At 46.8% G+C, this 17,330-nt stretch overlaps 1 protein-coding gene across 1 annotated transcript; it reads left to right on the forward strand.

The window, feature by feature from the left end:
• The first annotated feature begins 4,487 nt into the window (after nucleotides 1–4,487).
• On the forward strand, nucleotides 4,488–14,008 carry ECSCR (endothelial cell surface expressed chemotaxis and apoptosis regulator). Its single transcript, XM_084885117.1, has 8 exons — nucleotides 4,488–4,832; nucleotides 8,263–8,307; nucleotides 9,359–9,475; nucleotides 10,850–10,963; nucleotides 11,365–11,463; nucleotides 11,702–11,738; nucleotides 12,718–12,814; nucleotides 12,984–14,008. The coding sequence occupies exons 1-8, from the start codon at nucleotides 4,772–4,774 to the stop codon at nucleotides 12,990–12,992; spliced, it is 579 nt and encodes a 192-aa protein (XP_084741243.1). The 5' UTR covers nucleotides 4,488–4,771; the 3' UTR covers nucleotides 12,993–14,008.
• The last annotated feature ends 3,322 nt before the right edge of the window (nucleotides 14,009–17,330 follow it).

Here is a 17,330-nt window from a genome sequence, read left to right on the forward strand (position 1 = left end):
CAGAGGAGAAGATGATGTGAAAACCGAGACAGAGATTGAAGTGATGCAGCTACAAACCAAGGAATGCCAAAGAATGCCCAACAGCCAATAGCAGCTGGAAGAGGCAAGGAATGAATTTCCCCCTTGAGTCTTCAGGAGTGTAGTTCTGCCAATGCCTTAATTTTGATTCCTGCCTCCAGAATTGTGAAAGAGTACATATCTTTTGTTTTAAGTCGCCAGTTTATGGTAATTTGTATGCAGCCACAGGAAACTAAGACACTAGCAGACACCACCTTAAGCAAGTGATCGAGTGGACAGCCTCAGTAATGGAACAAATTAAAACCATGAGCAGTTGATAGAATGCAAAGAGAGGAACACGGCATTACTTCTGTGACATTCCCATCAAAGGTGCATGACCATCCATATTAATAAAAGCCTAGGTGGCCCTTGCACCCTCATGTCATCACAAGATGGCCACCCCCATGTTATCACAAGATGGCCAGCAGGTAGGTCTTTGGGGCCTTTAAAAAAAAGTGTGGGCCATCAGGCCAGCAGGGGAGGGCAATTATAGGTGATCAGGTTGGCAGGGGAACAGGTAGGTGTCAATCAGGCCAGCAGGGGAGCAGTTAGGGGGTGCTCATGTTGGCAGGCAGGCAGGCCAGTGGTTAGGAGCCAGCAGTCCTGGATTGTGAGAGAGATGTCCCATAGGATCAGGCCTAAACCAACAGTCGGACATCCCCTGAGGGGTCCCAGATTGGAGAGGGTGCAGGCTGAGCTGAGGGACACCCCTCCCCCAGTGCATGAATTTCATGCACCTGGCCTGTAGTATAATCATAAGGAAATGTCTGACAAACCACATGAGGGAGACTCTACAAAATTACTGGATTGTAATCTTTAAAAATTTCAATGTCATGAAAGTCAAGAAAAGACTGAATAAATGTTCCAGATCGAAGGAGACAAAAGAGATATGCAATGAGTAATTCCAGGGTGGACCCTTTTGTTATAAAGCACATTCTTGGGCCCTGGCTGGTGTAGCTCAGTTGGTTGGAGGATTGCTCTGTACACAAAAAGATCTTGAGTTTGATTCCTGGTTGGAGTGTATATGGGTGGCAACCGATCCCAATCGACATGTCCCTTACATCTATCTTTCTCTTTCTCTCTCACCTGCTTCCTTTCTTTCTCTGTAAAATCAATAAAAACATATCCTCAGGTGAGGATTAAAAACTAATAAAAATGAAGGCCATTCTTGAGACAATTGTCAAAATTGAATGGAATCTGAGGACTAGGTGGTATTAATATATTAATATTAATTTCCTAACTCTGATGGCTGTATTGTGAATATATAAGAGACTGACCTTGTTTGTAGGAAATACACACTACAAACACTTCAGGGGTGATGAGTCATTCTGTTGGCAATTTACTCTCAAATGATTTAAGGAAAAAAGTTCTGTGTAATGTACTTTCTGTACATTTGTGATTGCTTCAACATAAAATATTTATTAAAAAATAAAAAAATGAGGAACAAAAAGACAGATTCATAAGACGATTATGTCCTGGCATGGTGTTATTCAGTGGTTAGAGCTTCGACCCATGCACTGAAGGGTCTCCGGTCCTAGTCTCAGTCAAGGGCATGTGCCTAGATTGCAGTTTCGATCCCCAGCCTGATCAGGATGCATGTGTCTCTCTCACATTGATATTTCTCTCTCGCTTTCTCCCCTCTATTCTCCTCCCTCCCTTCCACTCTCTCTCTCTCTCTAAAAAAACAAACAAAAAACAAACAAACAAAAAAACATCCTCAGGTGAGGGTTAACCAAAGTAAAAGTAAATAAGTAAATAAATAAAATGATAGATATGCTTATCATCACAAGCTGGAAGAAAATCCACAACAATGATAATTACATTAAAGATACACTGAGTGGCCAGATTATTATGACCACCTGACGTTTGTAGGCAAATTAGCCATACACTGCATCCTATGGGATATGGATACGGAACACCTGTTTGAACACCTTTGCTGTCTGCAGTTACCAAGATAAAACATCTCCAATTCGCACAGGAACACAAGGATTGGACAGTGGAGCATTGGAAAAAAGTCATGTGGTCCGATGTGTCATGTTTCCAGTTGCATCATGCAGATAGCAGAGTGAGAATTTCGTGGAAACAGCATGAAAGCATGCACCCCACAGGCACGAGTACAACCCTTCAAGCTGGTGGGGGCAGTATTATCATTTGGGGCATGTTTTCCTGACATGATTTGGGCCCTTTAATTTGTGTGGAACAACAACTAAATAGCACAACATACCTAAGTATTGTTGCTGATCAAGTTCATCCTATCTTGTTGATGGTGTATCCCAATGGAGATGGCTTCTTCCAACAAGACAATGCGCCATGCCACGGTGCTCATATTGTGCAGGAGTGATTTCAAGAACATGAGGGAGACTTTACCTTGCTTAGGTGGCCCCTACAATGACCAGATCTCAATCTAATTGAGGATTTGTGGGACAAAGTTAAAAGAGCCATCAGGCAGCTGGTCCCACAACCATCAAATCTCACAGAACTGGACAGTGCTATTCATCAGGCATGGTGTCAGATTCCTCGCATCACCTTTCAGCATCTCGTGGAGTCAATGCCAAGAAGAATTGCTGCAGTATTGAAGGCAAAAGGTGGCCCAACGAAGTACTGATGGGGTGGTCATAATAATCAGGCCACTCAGTGTATAATTATACTAGAGGCCCAGTGCACAAAATTCATGCACTCGAGTTGGGGGTTCCTCAGCCCGAATTGCAGCCTCTCATAGTCTGGGAGCCCTCAGAGGATATGGGGAGCACATCCTAAGCCATCAGTCAGACATCCTTAATGCTACTGAGGAGGGAAGAGAGGCTCCCACCACCACTGCTGCGTTAGCCAGCCATGAGCCTAGCTTCTGGCTGAGTGGCACTTCCCCTGTGGGAGCGCAATGACCACCAGGGAACAGCTCCTGCATTGAGCATCTGCCCCCTGGTGGTCAGTATGTGTCATAGCGACCAGTTGATCTGCTATTCGGCCGATTTGCATATTAGCTTTCTATTATATAGGATAATGTCTTATTATGGGCAAGGCCTCTAATTCAATTTTTTTTTTTTTTTTTTTTTTTTAGGTAGTTAAAGGGAGGGGCAGAATTTTCACTTGAGCCTGAAGCTAAAATTGCCCTTAGTTCAAAAATCTCATACCACTGAGACACATGTTGGTGAGGCTCATTCTGAACCCCCACACTGTTCTTTTATGTGTATAAGTATTGGGAACCATCTTATCTCTTTAATGAAAGGAACCTTTTGTTATGTTACAATGACTAACTTTATCTCATGAGCTGTGTTTTGGCTGCAAGCCTATATCCAGTATTCATGCAGCAACTTCAGCTCTTCTGGTTCAATATTTATCTGGCATATCTTTTATTGTATTTTCTCTAAACATTTCTAGATTTTTATGTCTTAGATAGGAATAGCCCATGGACACAGACAATAGTCTGGCAAAGGCCTGGAAGGGGTGGGTGCAGGGTGGAGGAGATCAATGGGGAGGAAAAAAACCCTGTAACAAAAGGACATCTCTAATACTTTCAACAATATAGATATATTTTAGATAAAGGAAAATATCTTAGTTGAAAAGAGTTTTATGTGAAACAATATAAGTAATTGCTCTACATTGTACTTTATATTCCCAACTCTTCTCAAAGAGATATTAATTGACCCTATGTTCACTTAATATTAATTGACCTTATTTCACTGACTGCAGGACTGACATCCGCCACACTGACCCAGCACAGACTGCCACGGGGTCAGTGATCAGACCCTGCTTTTCTCTCCGGCCTCTGTCTGGGCCTGATCGCAGCCCCCTCAGTCAAGCCTTCAGTCATTTTGGATGTTACGAACCCTGGCTCTTTATATATATATATATATATATATATATATATATATATATATATATATATATAATGTGTAACATTTCTTTGCTCTAAATATTTAGAGTTTAGTTTAATAAATATGTGCTGAGACATTTATGCCTACTCTCTGTCAGGCATTGTGCTAGGTCCAAGGGATGCTGGGAAAAGTGACAATGTGTCCATAGAAGAGAGGGCGGTGGGATGTGTGCTGGCTGGATGCTAAGGACAAGGATGCTGCTGGAGCACAGGGAAGGCCTGCCGCCAAGATGAGGGGAGGGGCCTGCGGGAGGGATGCTTGGAATGTGGTTCTCTTGTTTTTCTTTTAAGAATAACAATACTGAAAGATATTGGGAGTCCCGTCTGCATCCGTAGCCCTGAGGAGGGAGGAGAATGGGAGCATTCAGAGTCTACAGAGCATGGGCGGCTGGTGGGCTGTTTTAGAGCTCCTCACGGTCTGAGACAGCATGGGGAGGAACTGGAGTTACATTCCAGGAAAACCACTGGGTGGTGTGTGGAGGGACCTGATGGACCCCTTGGAGAAGAAGAGAGGGCCAGGGGCCAGGGAGGGGCAGGTTGCCATCACTGCCTGAGGACAGGCCCTGGAGGGGAACACAGTGGCCCCAGCCCAGGCCACGCAGAGTCCTGGAACCCAGGGCGCAATCCGGTCGTTGATGTTTCAGCATCACATCCTTGTCTGGGCTGTCAGGCTGAGCAGGGCCCTGGAGTTAGTCCCAATCTGTTTCCTTCTATTCTTTGACAGGAAGCTCCTGGAGAGCCAGCCCCCAGCCCCTCCCCCTCCCAGCACTCCCTCTCTCTTCTCCACTATGGACAGAGCCTCCACGGAGCAGCTGCCTGCCCGCCACAGACCCCGCTGACATGGGGACCGCTGGAACCACGCAGCTGTGCTGGGTGATCCTGAGCTGCCTCCTCCTCCAAGGTAAGAGGCACTGCCGCTCTGTCAGCAGGTCCCCTCCGGGGGCTGGCAGTCCTGAGCGCCTGCCCCTCCTTCGGGACACACACCACATACACGGCTCTCCATCCAGGGCTGTGCCCAGGGGAAATTCCAGAGCCTTTCATGGAGGAGATCGGTTGGATGGGGAGGTGGTCATTACCGGGCACGGGTGAAATAGCGCACGGTTAAACCCTTTTGTGGGAAAATTTCCAGGGTGAACTGGGGATCCCATGAAGGCTGGCCTCCTCAAGTGTGGGATGTGGCTGGCTGTCTTGGTGTAAGACTGAGGTCTGAAAGCTCCTTCTGGGATGTTCTAGCACAAAACTGTCTGCGCCTTGGGCTTTACAGCGATCTCTCTTCTTTATTTTTATTTTTTTCTTTCGAATGGGGAGTAACAGATACCGACTCTAAGTTCACACCCAGCACGAGGGATTCAAGTTCAGTACAAAGAACTGTTCGCCAAAGAGGATGTACTCCACACCCTCAGCCAGGGGTTTAGATGAGATGGTCTTCAGAGGAGATAACTTGAAAACTCCTCTTAGACGGGGCAGCTCATCGGGGGTCCTCTCACTAGGGAGCAGTTGCTGGGAACCATGAGAAATCCAGGAGATTCTGACTCACCGGGCAGCAACTTCCCTTCGGTCCTTCCCTCCCCACCCACGCCTCACCGTCCATGAGTCCCCGGTGGAAGATTCACAAACCTGGGCTCAAATAGCCGAAGGGAACCCACGCACGAGTGCTTGGGGGGGAGAGGGAGGGTGCCTCTCCCGGAGGCGGTGGGAGGCCTGAGCACAGGAGCCTGCCTCATGGAGTGGGCCGGCATTTCTTTACAAGTCCCCGGGCTGGAAGTGAAACTCTGATTTTTACTTCCCAGAGGATAGAGTCACGCATTTGATCTGGGCCTGGGGGACGAGGCTGTTGTCCAAACGGCAGAAATGGCAGAGAAGATGAAAAGGTGTGGCTCGTGGGGTGGCGTTTTCATAGGCCCAGGCTTCTCTCAGCGTCCCTACCCATTGCCCTGCCCTGGACGAGTGCCAGGGCTGGGAAAGCCCTGTGTAAACTCCCCGTGAGCCATGCTCACCGCTGGAGTTTCCTAGCCCCTTATCTAATATCTCAGAGCACTCACTGTCTCCATTTTGGAGGGCTGAGGAATCCTTCTGGGGATAGGCAAAGGGACTGGACTCTCAATACACACAAATCAGGGCAGGGCAGACTGGAGACTTGGAGGATTTGAGAGAATGAGGCAAAAATTAAAAATGTTTAGCACTTATTGAGCATGGTCTCTGTCTGGAGGCACTATGTTAAGTACTTTATATGCACCTTCTTATCTTCACATCCACTTAGGAAGTACTAAAATCACTTGCACTTTAACAAAGAGAAAAACTAAAGCCCAAGCCAGGAAGTGACAGAGTCAGGACTTACTCTCCAGCCTGTCAAATTCCAAAATCTATTCTTTCAACCACTAAGGTATGCTGCTGAGAAAAACAGGATGGTGGTGGTGGAGGGGGAGGAGAGAGGGGCAGGTAGCGATTAGGGAGGGGAGACCGGAAAAGAAGAAATCCCAGTGGCCAATGGCCTTCGGTTGTCTGCGTGTCCAGTGGTCAGAGGCACCCTGGCCTGTAAAAACAGATGCTCCTTTAATCCCTTCTCTTCCCACAGAGGAATCTCCCGATGACAAAAAGTTCCAGTAAAAGGGGGTGGAGAGCAGGTGACAAAGAGCAGTCTGCCGAGAATTGGAGCTTGTGACTTTGGAACTCATTCCAAGACATAAGTTTTGTTTTTAGATAAATGTGGGAAGGCAGGCACTGTGCCCTCCCGCTGAAAACTAAAGTTATAACTGTATAGAGCTTAGATGGTATCTAAGGTACCTTCTGATGGGTGCTTTCAGAACATGCTTTGGATTAAAAGGGTCATTCCCCAGCTGGGAAAAGTTCTCCCTAGCGTGGGACACCTACAAGTTTTTTTTTGTGTGTGTGTGTGTGGTTTTTTTTTAAAATATATTTTATTGATTTTTAACAGAGAGAAAGGGGGAGAGATAGAGAGCTAGAAACATCGATGAGAGAGAAACATCGACCAGCTGCCTCTTGCACACACCCCACCGGGGATGTGCCCGCAACCAGGGTACATGCCCTTGATCGGAATCGAACCTGGGACCTTTCAGTCCACAGACCGACGCTTTACCACTGAGCCAAACCGGCTTCAGCCACCTACAAGTTTTAACTCCCCTCTCAACCCCCGACCCAATCCGGGGATGAAGTGTCAGAGATGGTGACCTGGAAAAACAGCCTCGGCACGGCCTCGGGTTTGGGAACGGGTGGGCTTGGAAACAATTAATTCCACACCATCCAAGTGACAGCCCCGTGGAGGAAGGCAGCGGCTAAGGAAAATAAACAGACCAGCGGGCTGCGCTGGTTGGGCGGGCCCCTGGCCCCCAGCTGCTTCGGTTCACCCGGGCCCAGCTTGGCACTTCCCTGATTATGGGCGCTGAGGGAGCAGAGGGCCAGGCCAGCGGCTGCCGTCCCAGCCTGCGTGGAGGGACGGGAACCCAGCTGGGCGGCTCCACTTCCCTACGTTTTCCTTTCACATTGTTCACAGGTTTCAAGAATGATTTCATTGTGGAAAATGAGCAAACACAACCTGACCTTTGAGGTCCCGCAGACACAGGGGACACATATATGTCACACAGGCACACACACACACACACACACACATCTGCCTAGAGGTTGGCAGGCATACACATGTAGTCATGAAATAATCTAGAGAGAGCTTCTTACTGGGGCATCCTAATAACCTTCTCCCTGGGTTTGGCCAACAACAACCATTATTGAGAAGCCTCTATCTGTGAGAGTTAAGTTAACCACTCATCTAAGAGCTTCCCTGCTCCTGGCCCCTACCTCTGGCTGGAGGAGGGCACAGAGATAGCCCAGATACCAACCCCAATCCCTAACTCCATCTTACTCATCACATCTTTCCATCCCCTCCCCTTGGGCAGGACTAGTGTGACGGACACTGTTTGCAGGGTAGAATGGATGGCACTGTGGTAGGCCGATGTCAGCATTCGTTTGGAGACCTGGAGCCTTTGTCTAGACTTGGCAGGCGTCTGGCCCTCTGTCCTCAGACATATCACTATTTTAAAATAACCTTCCCCTGACATTGTGTCAGGTTGCTATAAAACCCATGTGGGATTGAAGAGACCGGAAAGGACTCTGGGAACTGAATCATGAGGTGGTGGTGGTGGTGATGATGCTATTCAGTCATGATCTCAGAGGAAGCCAGCCCCGTAAGCTGGAGCCACATCCTTTAGCGTCTGTCAGCATGGGAGGCTTGGAAGCCAAAAGGCCTTGGCTTTTCTGGGGGCTCTGTGCTGGGTGGGAGACTCACAAAGCTAGTCTATGCCTTTTGCTTTCTCTTGCAGGCCACAACTCCCAGCCCACGACAATGCAGCCCCCTAGGCATCAGGGTAAGAGCAAACACACACAGGGACTCCTCTAGCATTTAGGTCTGGGAGCTTAATAAAGCCGAGGAGAGCTCTAGGCAGTGTTTTACACAGATCTTAGCTGATTAGGGGTGGGGCCAGTGCTCTCAGGACATCCAAAGCTGAGCTCATCTAGGGACTTTTTTCAGCTTGGCCCAGTCTAACTTGCTTTGAAAGAGAGAGGTGAACTGTTGCAGGTGAGGGGTGGGATAAGAAGAAAGACTAGAAAACACCAGTTATGGGAAGAAGAGAGGAACTCAGAGCAATAACAGGCAATAGACCGTCAGCCTTGGGACCCCTGCACAGGCACAGGGGTCCCAAGCAGCAGCAGCAGTCTAAGTCTGACTGTACAGCCACCTTCTCCCAACACAGGTGAGGGAGTGTGGTTGCTGAGGGGCCGATCCCTGCCCCCTGCCCAGCCCCTTGCCCAGCCCTTCAGACTTGCTTGCAGCCCAAGAGTTCTCATATGGATTGGAAGTGTGTCATCAAACCTGCCCCACCTCCAGCTCCCCCTATGCCTCAGTCCTTGGGAGGGACCGCCCGTCCTCAGAGCCCAACAGCCCAAGCCCTCTGTCCAGTACCAGTACCAGTACCCCAGGTACTCTGCCACTGAAACTATAAACTCCATCCAGGGAGGGCCCAAAGAGGAAGCAGACACAGTGTCAGTTCTAAAGGAGAATACCCTGGAAAAACAGACAAGTAAACAAGATCTTACCCTGACAATTACAGATAGGGTAGAAGGACTGTGTAGGCATAAGATGAAGGTGCTATTGGAATCCAGACAAATGTCAGCCACTTCCAACTTGGGGTACATCCCAGATTGCTTCTAAAGCTAAGGCCGGAGAAGGGGTTGACCAAATGAAGACTGTGGGGTGAAGGGGGATAGGGTGTATTCCAGGCAGAGGAAACAGGTGAAAAGGAGGATGGCTCCTTCTGGAAGTGAAAGCAGTAATAAAAAGAACAATTTCGGACTAAAGAGCCTTCCCTGGGTACATGCTGGCTGAAGCATGGCCCACAAATGCTTCCTAATCCACAGCTGCTCCAGAGAAGGCCTCACAGGTCCCCACAGGTCCCAGTAAACCTGTGATGTCAAGGTCAAGCACCATGGATGGTCACTCCCCACCCCAGCCACAGGAGCACACATCAGGATTTGGTAAGTATCAAGCTGGGTTCCTTCCTCTCCTCTGGAGGGGGCCCAGGTCCTGCCCCCCAGTGAGAGGTCTCAGGATCCACATCAGTGGCACCCTGGAGAGAATGAGAGAGACAAGGACTTGGACCTGGTCACAGTGAAGGTAGAAAGAGTTGATTCAGGATTGATAAAGGCATAGAGAAGGAAAGGAAGGGTTAGGAGAACCCAAAATAATGGAAAGGAAGGCAGAAAAGGTTGGGAAAGAGTTACCTGCTTCTCAAGCAGCATAGGAGAAGAGCGGGGCAGGGTGGTTACCCTCCACCTTGGCCTGCTGTTCCTGGCACAGGCACAGGGGTCCCAAGCAGCAGCAGCAGTAGCAGCGGTGGCTGGCGCAGAAGCAGAGGCATGTCCTGTCTGTGCTCACAACAAAGAAACCCTGATCCTTTCTCTCATCCTACCCCTTGGCTCTGGGTGTGTGTGTGTTATTTTATTTTATTTTGTGTGTGTGTGTGTGTGTGTGTGTGTGTGTGTGTGTGTGTGTGTGTTTTAAATATATTTTATTGATTTTTCACAGAGAGGAAGGGAGAGGGATAGCTAGAAACATCGATGAGAAAGAATCATTGACCAGCTGCCTTCTGCACACCTCCTACCGGAGATGTGCCCGCAACCAATGTACATGCCCTTGACCGGAATTGAACCTGGGACCTTTCAGTCCGCAGACCGACGCTCTATCCACTGAGCCAAACCGGTTTCGGCGGTGTGTGTGTTTTTTATAGTCCCAGACATTTTTAGGAGGGGGGTGAGGACAAAGAAATGGAACAGCGATCAGGCCTGGAGTACCATGAGTCTCAGAGGCGATGAGATGGAGGACCATACCACTTTTTAAGAGGGCCAGAAACATACGCCCTTTCACTGGCAGGCTGGCTTGTTAGATCAGTGCCTGGAGACAAACATCCGGTGCCCTCCTTTCCTCCCTCTCCAACTCTTGGCAAAACACACATGGCTCAGCCTTGCCCAGCATGTCTCCCTATGTCTGCAGCGTAAATCCCTTTCCGCTGGGCTCCAAGGGGATGGTGGGAAGAGCATAATGAGGGAAGCATCCTGGACTTTCTGGAGTCCTTTAGAACTAGTAACACAAGCAACCAGCAATCTAGTCATGTGATCCAACAGCACCCAATTCTGACCTTCATCCTCAGGGGACCTGGTCAGAGGGGCAGGGAGGAAGTTTTTCTGTAGGGCTTGAGCTCTCCCTGCAGACCTTTACCTGGAGGAAATGTGTGTGTGTGTGTATGGGTGTGTGTGTGTGTGTGTGTGTGTGTGTGTGTGTGGAAACACTAGTTTTCTCTAGTAAGCTGAATAAGTCCTTTTACTGAAGCACCCATCACCATTTCGTTTTAGACACCTCTCAAAATGTTACTTCCAAATTGGCCACCACGAGCCCGAAGACAAGAGAAGACCCCACCATTCTGCCCACCCCTATGTCAGAGCAAGTGCTCACTGTGGCTGCATTTGGTGAGAGGAAGGAGAAGGTGGGATGTGGCAGGGGACCCCACCTTTGAACTGACTTGGACACTGGTCAGGAAACACAGGTTCAAATTTCACCCATTTGTGCTAGAGGGTTTGGCTGACAACGAAGGCTTTGGTGGGAAAGAGCATCCACTGACTCTAGTCAGCTCTTCTGGGTTCTGCTATGTTTCCTGTTCTTCTGGGAAGGTGGGAGAAGGGCTGTGGAACCCACTCTGGCCAGGGCAGCAAGCTGAGAGTTCATTAATTCGCAGAGAAGGGGAATTCAAAATTCACTTTGCTCTGATACCTGTCTACAGAGCACTTAGCTGGGAAGAGAATTTGAACTTGTGTTATCCCCTCTTGTCCCCTCCTCTCCCTCCTCTTCACCCCACCCTTTCCCTGTTCAGGTGTCATCAGCTTCATTGTCATCCTCGTGGTTGTGGTGATCATCCTGGTCAGTGTGGTCAGTCTAAGGTTTAAGTGTCAGAAGAACAAGGAATCTGAAGGTACATGCCTGAGCCTTGGGTGTGTGTGTGTGTGTGTGTGTGTGTGTGTGTGTCCCTTTGCCGAGGGACCCAGAGCTAGATTCTGGGACTGACACCCAGCCTAGAGTTGAGGGAAGGAATGGGAACAGCAGCACCATAAGATGAAATGGGAGGGTCCACTTGGGTGAACTTTGAGGGGCAGGTTGGGCTTCTGAGTAACAACATGTGACCCCCAATCTGTGCCTTTGGATTTTTACAGATCCCCAGAAACCTGGGAGTTCAGGGGTATCTGAAAGGTAAGACTGTCAGAGGTGTAAGCAGGCATTATCTATCTGACTTCTCAGTCTTCCCTCCAAGAGGGAACCAGAGCTTCCTGCTTTCTTCACACACACACACACACACACACACACACACACACACACACACATGGAATCCTGACAGCCTCCACTGAGACCAGAGCTAGGGGCAAGCAGGACAAGAGCAGACTTGAAAGGAAGAAATCAGGTGACTGGAGATGGACTGGACCCCTTTAGCTCCAGGGCTGAGCACCTTTTACCCCTTCATGAAAAGTGTAGAAATTTAGCCCTAGCCGGTTGGCTCATTGGATAGAGCGTTGGCCTGGAGACTGAAGGGTCCCAGGTTCAATTCTGGTCAAGGGCATGTACCTTGGTTGCATGCACATCCCCAGTAGGGGGTGTGCAGGAGGCAGCTGATCTATGCTTCTCTCTCATCAATGTTTCTGACTCTATCCCTCTCTCTTCCTCTCTGTAAAAAAAAATCAATAAAGTATATTTAAAAAAAAGAAAAGTGTAGGAATTCAGATTCTAATATACCCCTTTAATAAGAAGATATTTATTTAAGGAACCATTTATTGATTACCTTCTGTGTGCCAAGCCCTTTGGTAGATATTTGTTAATATTATCTCAAATTGGGCAATGGTAAGATATTTACACATATAATACCTTAATAAAAAATGAAAAAAAAAATTAGCTCAAGTTCTTAGAGCAATTCTTCCAGTCAGATATTACTGCATTTTATACATTAAAAAATTGAGACTTGAGAGTCATAACTCAGTCAAGATCACACAAGCAGTAGGTAGTAAAACAGAGATTTAAATACAAGTATTTTGAGCTTCAAAACACACTCTCATTTCATTATGATCCAACACCAAAACAAAGGTCTAAGTTTTAACAAATCCTGTACATGCGCACACCCCCCCCCCCATTGCCCTCTCACTCCTCCTATCCATAACCCATATTCCCTTCCTACTCCTAGCTGCTCCACAGCCAATGGAGAAAAAGACAGCATCACCCTCATCTCCATGAAGAACATAAACATGAACAACAGCAAAGGATGCCGCTCAGCAGAGAAGGTACGTTTTCTCTGGTTCCCTCCTCCCTTCTCCCTCCTCCTGCTTCCTCAAGGCTCTTGTACTTTTAACCAGAAAGGAGATACTTTCAAAGACCCAAGCTCTTCTCTTGCCTATTATATTACTACTTCCAAGAAGTTCAGCCTTCCTTCATTAACTATTTGTTTTGCAGGTTCTTTAAAAGCAACCGTGGGTCCCTATGAGTACGAGGATGATGAAGCTGCCCTGTGCCTGAAAGAAGGAAGGTGATGCCCTAACCGGATTGGCTCAGTGGATAGAGCATCGGCCTGCAGACTGAAAGGTCCCAGGTTCGATTCCGGTCAAGGGCATGTACCTTGGTTGTGGGCACATCCCCAGTAGGGGATGTGTAGGGGGCAGCTGATTGATGTTTCTCTCTCATTGATGTTTCTAGCTCTCTGCCCCTCTCCCTTCCTCTCTGTATAAAATTAATAAAATATATTTTAAAAAAGAAGGAAGGTGATATTATCAGTAGAGGCAGTAAGCCACATATAAATTATTTCATTGTTTCACATCTACTCCCAGCTCTAAAGGATACTAACATTACTCCAGATCTGGGAGCAAGCTACCAATATGAGAGACTCTTTCCCAGGTGGACCGCCATTCCAGAAATATGGACAGCTCCTCACACCTTCTCAAAGTCATAGGAAGGAGAAATTGGTAGAGCAAAAGCAATAAAAATGACACAAAGTGAATTGGTCCTTTCTACTTGGCATTAAAATTATTTTCTGGCCTGCAGTCTCATTTCTTTAAAGGTCTATGTCCCCATGCACATTCTTAACAGAACATTCTAGCAGCTCTGGGGTCTCCTTTTCTAGGTAAAGCATGTATGCCAGTTTCTGCCCCTGTGAGGAGTTCTCAGAGAGATTCGGGAGGTGGAGAGAACTTTCGTCAGGTCTGCTTCTGTCCATTTAACTAAGTAGGATGAAGTGACTGACTAACCTAACTGCTCTAAAAGAGGGAAGAGAAAAAAAGCTATAAACAGTGGCCAATTATCACCAGTAAAGAAATACTAAATCTTGCCGAAACTGGTTTGGCTCAGTGGATAGAGCGTCAGCCAGCGGACTGAAAGGTCCCAGGTTCGATTCTGGTCATGGTTACGGGCACATCCCCAGTAGGGGGTGAACAGGAGGCAGCTGATCGATGTTTCTCTCTCATCGATGTTTCTATCTCTCTATCCCTCTCCCTTCCTCTCTGTAAAAAATTAAATAAAATATATATTTTTTAAAAGAAATACTAAATCTGGAGGTGAGAACATGGGAGGCACAATGCATTCTAATTAGGAAACTCCAGGGGTGAGAGCTAAATACTATAAGGGCAAATGTCCTCTGCATGTCCCAGGGTAAGTAGACATGTCTCACTGTGGTTCCATCTGTAAGAATAACACTGGGAAGGCGTGAAGCAAAGATAGGTCTATGACTTTAAATATGTTTTTATTGATTTGAGAGAAGCATTGATGTGTGTGTGTGTGTGTGTGTGTGTGTGAGAGAGAGAGAGAGAGAGAAAGAGAGAGAGAGAGAGAGAGAGAGAGAGAGAGAGAGAGAGAGAGAGAGAGAGAGATTGTCTCCTGTACACACCCTAACTGGGGATTGAACCTGCAACCAGAGCATGTACCCTGACAAGGAATCGAACCAGTGACCTTTTGGTGCATGGAACAATGCTCAACCAACTGAGCTACAGCGGTGAGGGTAGGTCTATGACTTTATAAAGCAAAAAGCAAATACCCACCCACTTTTTCCCATATAGCTTTATCTGTGTGTCCTAAAAATAAAAGATCATAAATAAGGTAAAGTCATTTAAAGAGGAGGAAAAGAAAGCAGCTATCTGTTTTCTAGGTAATCTGTGTTTGAAAATAAATCTTGGAGAGAGTCAATGGAAGAGCCATCTGTGTATGTTTACATGCAGTGCTTAACTTTATAAGCAGGGAGAACACAGATTACCCATGCTGAAGCCACAATAAGCTATTTTCTTCTGGGTTTAGACTCTGAAAGGTGATATGAGAAAGCCAAGAACAACAAGTTTTACCTTCTCTGTGTCATTGAAACAATTCAAGTGGACAAAAAAGACTTAGTAGATTCTAAAACCCTCTCAGGCAGGGCCTGTAGCCTGCTCGTGTCTGTAGCTCTTAGGTGGTACACTGTGCCCAGCATATGAGAGGTCATGAACACTGGCTCTTGGGTGCAGGAAATCTAATCACAAGGCCACAGACTCACAGCTTGACTTTGATGAAATCACCTGTCATTTCTGAGCCTATTTTCTTTTCAAGCAAGGTAGCTAGACTACTTGCCTTTCCTGAATTTTCTGGTTCTTATATTCTAACATTCTATACACTCTCAGTCTAGGAAAAAATTAATCTTTTGAGTACATATTGCTCCAGATGGGAACCAGAGACAAGCCTTAGGTGACTCTGGATAAGTCTTTCACATTCTCTGTGCTTAGATTTCCCTGTGTATTCACATGTATAAAGGAAAGAATGATCCCTCCTGGACCTGTCTACCTTGTGGGCTACTTAGTAGGTAAAATGAAATGGTAAATGGAAGTAAAAGTACTAGTTGACAATTGTAGCCGAAACCGGTTTGGCTCAGTGGATAGAGCGGCGGCCTGCGGACCGTAAAGAGCATGTACATTGGTTGCGGTCATATCCCCAGTAGGGGGCGTGCAGGAGACGGCTGGTAGATGTTTCTCTCATCGATGTTTCTAGCTCTCTATCCCTCTTCCTTCCTCACTGTAAAAAATCAATAAAATACATTTAAAAAAATAAAATAAAAAATAACTCAGATATCTTTTATTTGAGCCACACTGCTAAAAGCACATGACTTCTTAGCCAGTTCCAGTACAAAAATCCATCATTGGGGTAGAACTCTCCAGGTGACATAACAATGTCTACAAGCACTGGATTCTGTTTCAGTTGTTATTCTGACTGCCATGGGCTGCTTATCATTCTACAGCGATTATGTCAAGGCCATGGGCTTCACTCAGTTGATGTCTCCATTATAAGATCACAATGTCCCCTGACCCTGGACAATGTCCTGCAAACACCAGCTGTTAGTCATAAGCTATTTATATGTCGGGGATAAAGGGTGAACTGGTACTAATGAGATTGAAAGGCTTTCACCTGGAAACTGACGCTATAGTACTATTAATCACGCTGATATTCCGGTTGCTAAATAAATAACTATCCTTTTGGAAGGGATTGAGGATGAATTCACTTAATGCTGAATTCAGCTGGCTAGCAAACTATATGAGTGGGGTATCTGCTGGAGGATCCTACTATTTATGCAAAAACAAGACTCCACCCCTAACAGGAAATCCAAGCGCAGCCTTCTGCAGCTCCTGAAGCGTCCCTGAAACCGTATCTCTTCCTTAATGTCTAGACAACAGGATGGTGGCCATTTATAAGACCACTTCCTCCCTATTCTAACACAGGACTACATGGTCCCAAAGCAGGAACAGGTGATGGGGGGAGGGTGGTTGCTGTAAAGTGTCCTCCTTTCACTTCTTCCCACATCCTGTGAGAGGGCAACCAGCAAACTAGTTCAGGTGCACAGTCAGACAGAGGGATCATTTACTCAGGATCTTTCTTCCAGGCCTAGATGGGGCAGCATCTCAATCATATAGGGCACACAGCAAACCTCACTATTGCCATAAAAAATTCACTATAGTCAAAACCAGTTTGGCTCAATGGATAGAGTGTTGGCTTGCGTTCTGAAGGGTCCAAGGTTCGATTCTGGTCAGGGACATGTACCTTGGCTGCGGGCACATCCCCAGTGGGGGGTGTGCAGGAGGCAGCTGATCAATGTTTCTCTCTCATCGATGTTTCTGGCTCTCTATCCTTCTCCCTTCCTCTCTGAAAGAAAATCAATAAAATATAAAAAAAAATTCACTACAGTTCAACAAGCATTTCTAAAAGTAAGTAGAGAAAACAGATAGAAATCTGAGGCTGGCTCTGGGTAAAATAATTTAGTGTACAAAAACAAAACTACAGCAGACCCCTGCCCCTCCCCCCTTGGCCTAGTTCCTGTGCACAATTTCCCAAAGCCATGCTAGTACTACTTAATTCTATTTGATCTGCTGGAAAACTGTGTCTCTGATCAGTGTATCCCATTGGATTTGTGGATGTCCTTTCTCACTCCTTTGAACTTCTATACCTTCTTATCTTTGTGAACTGCCTTAGAGATCCCAATTTCCCTTCCCTTATATCCTTCCCAGTCACTCTCTCACTCTTCCTGCTGTTACTCTCTCCTGACAACACCATTATAAACCCTTTGAGTCCACAGCTTCCGCTTACCAAACACAGAGACTGAATTTGACAGTGGGAATTATTTTGTTGAGTGGTTGTTCTGCTTAAACAAAACATGGCACAGAACTGTGTTCTAAATGTTGGGGTTTGGAGTCAAAAATTGTTGGTGATCGAGTCAGAAAAATTCATCTAGAATTGTTTGTTGAGGTATAAATGAGCTGAAGGGTAATCTGAGAAGGTTGCAAGAATAAAAAGGGGGAA

Source organism: Pipistrellus hanaki, assembly GCF_964339955.1.
Source record: "Pipistrellus hanaki genome assembly, chromosome: 5".
NCBI classification, from domain to species: Eukaryota; Metazoa; Chordata; class Mammalia; order Chiroptera; family Vespertilionidae; genus Pipistrellus; species Pipistrellus hanaki.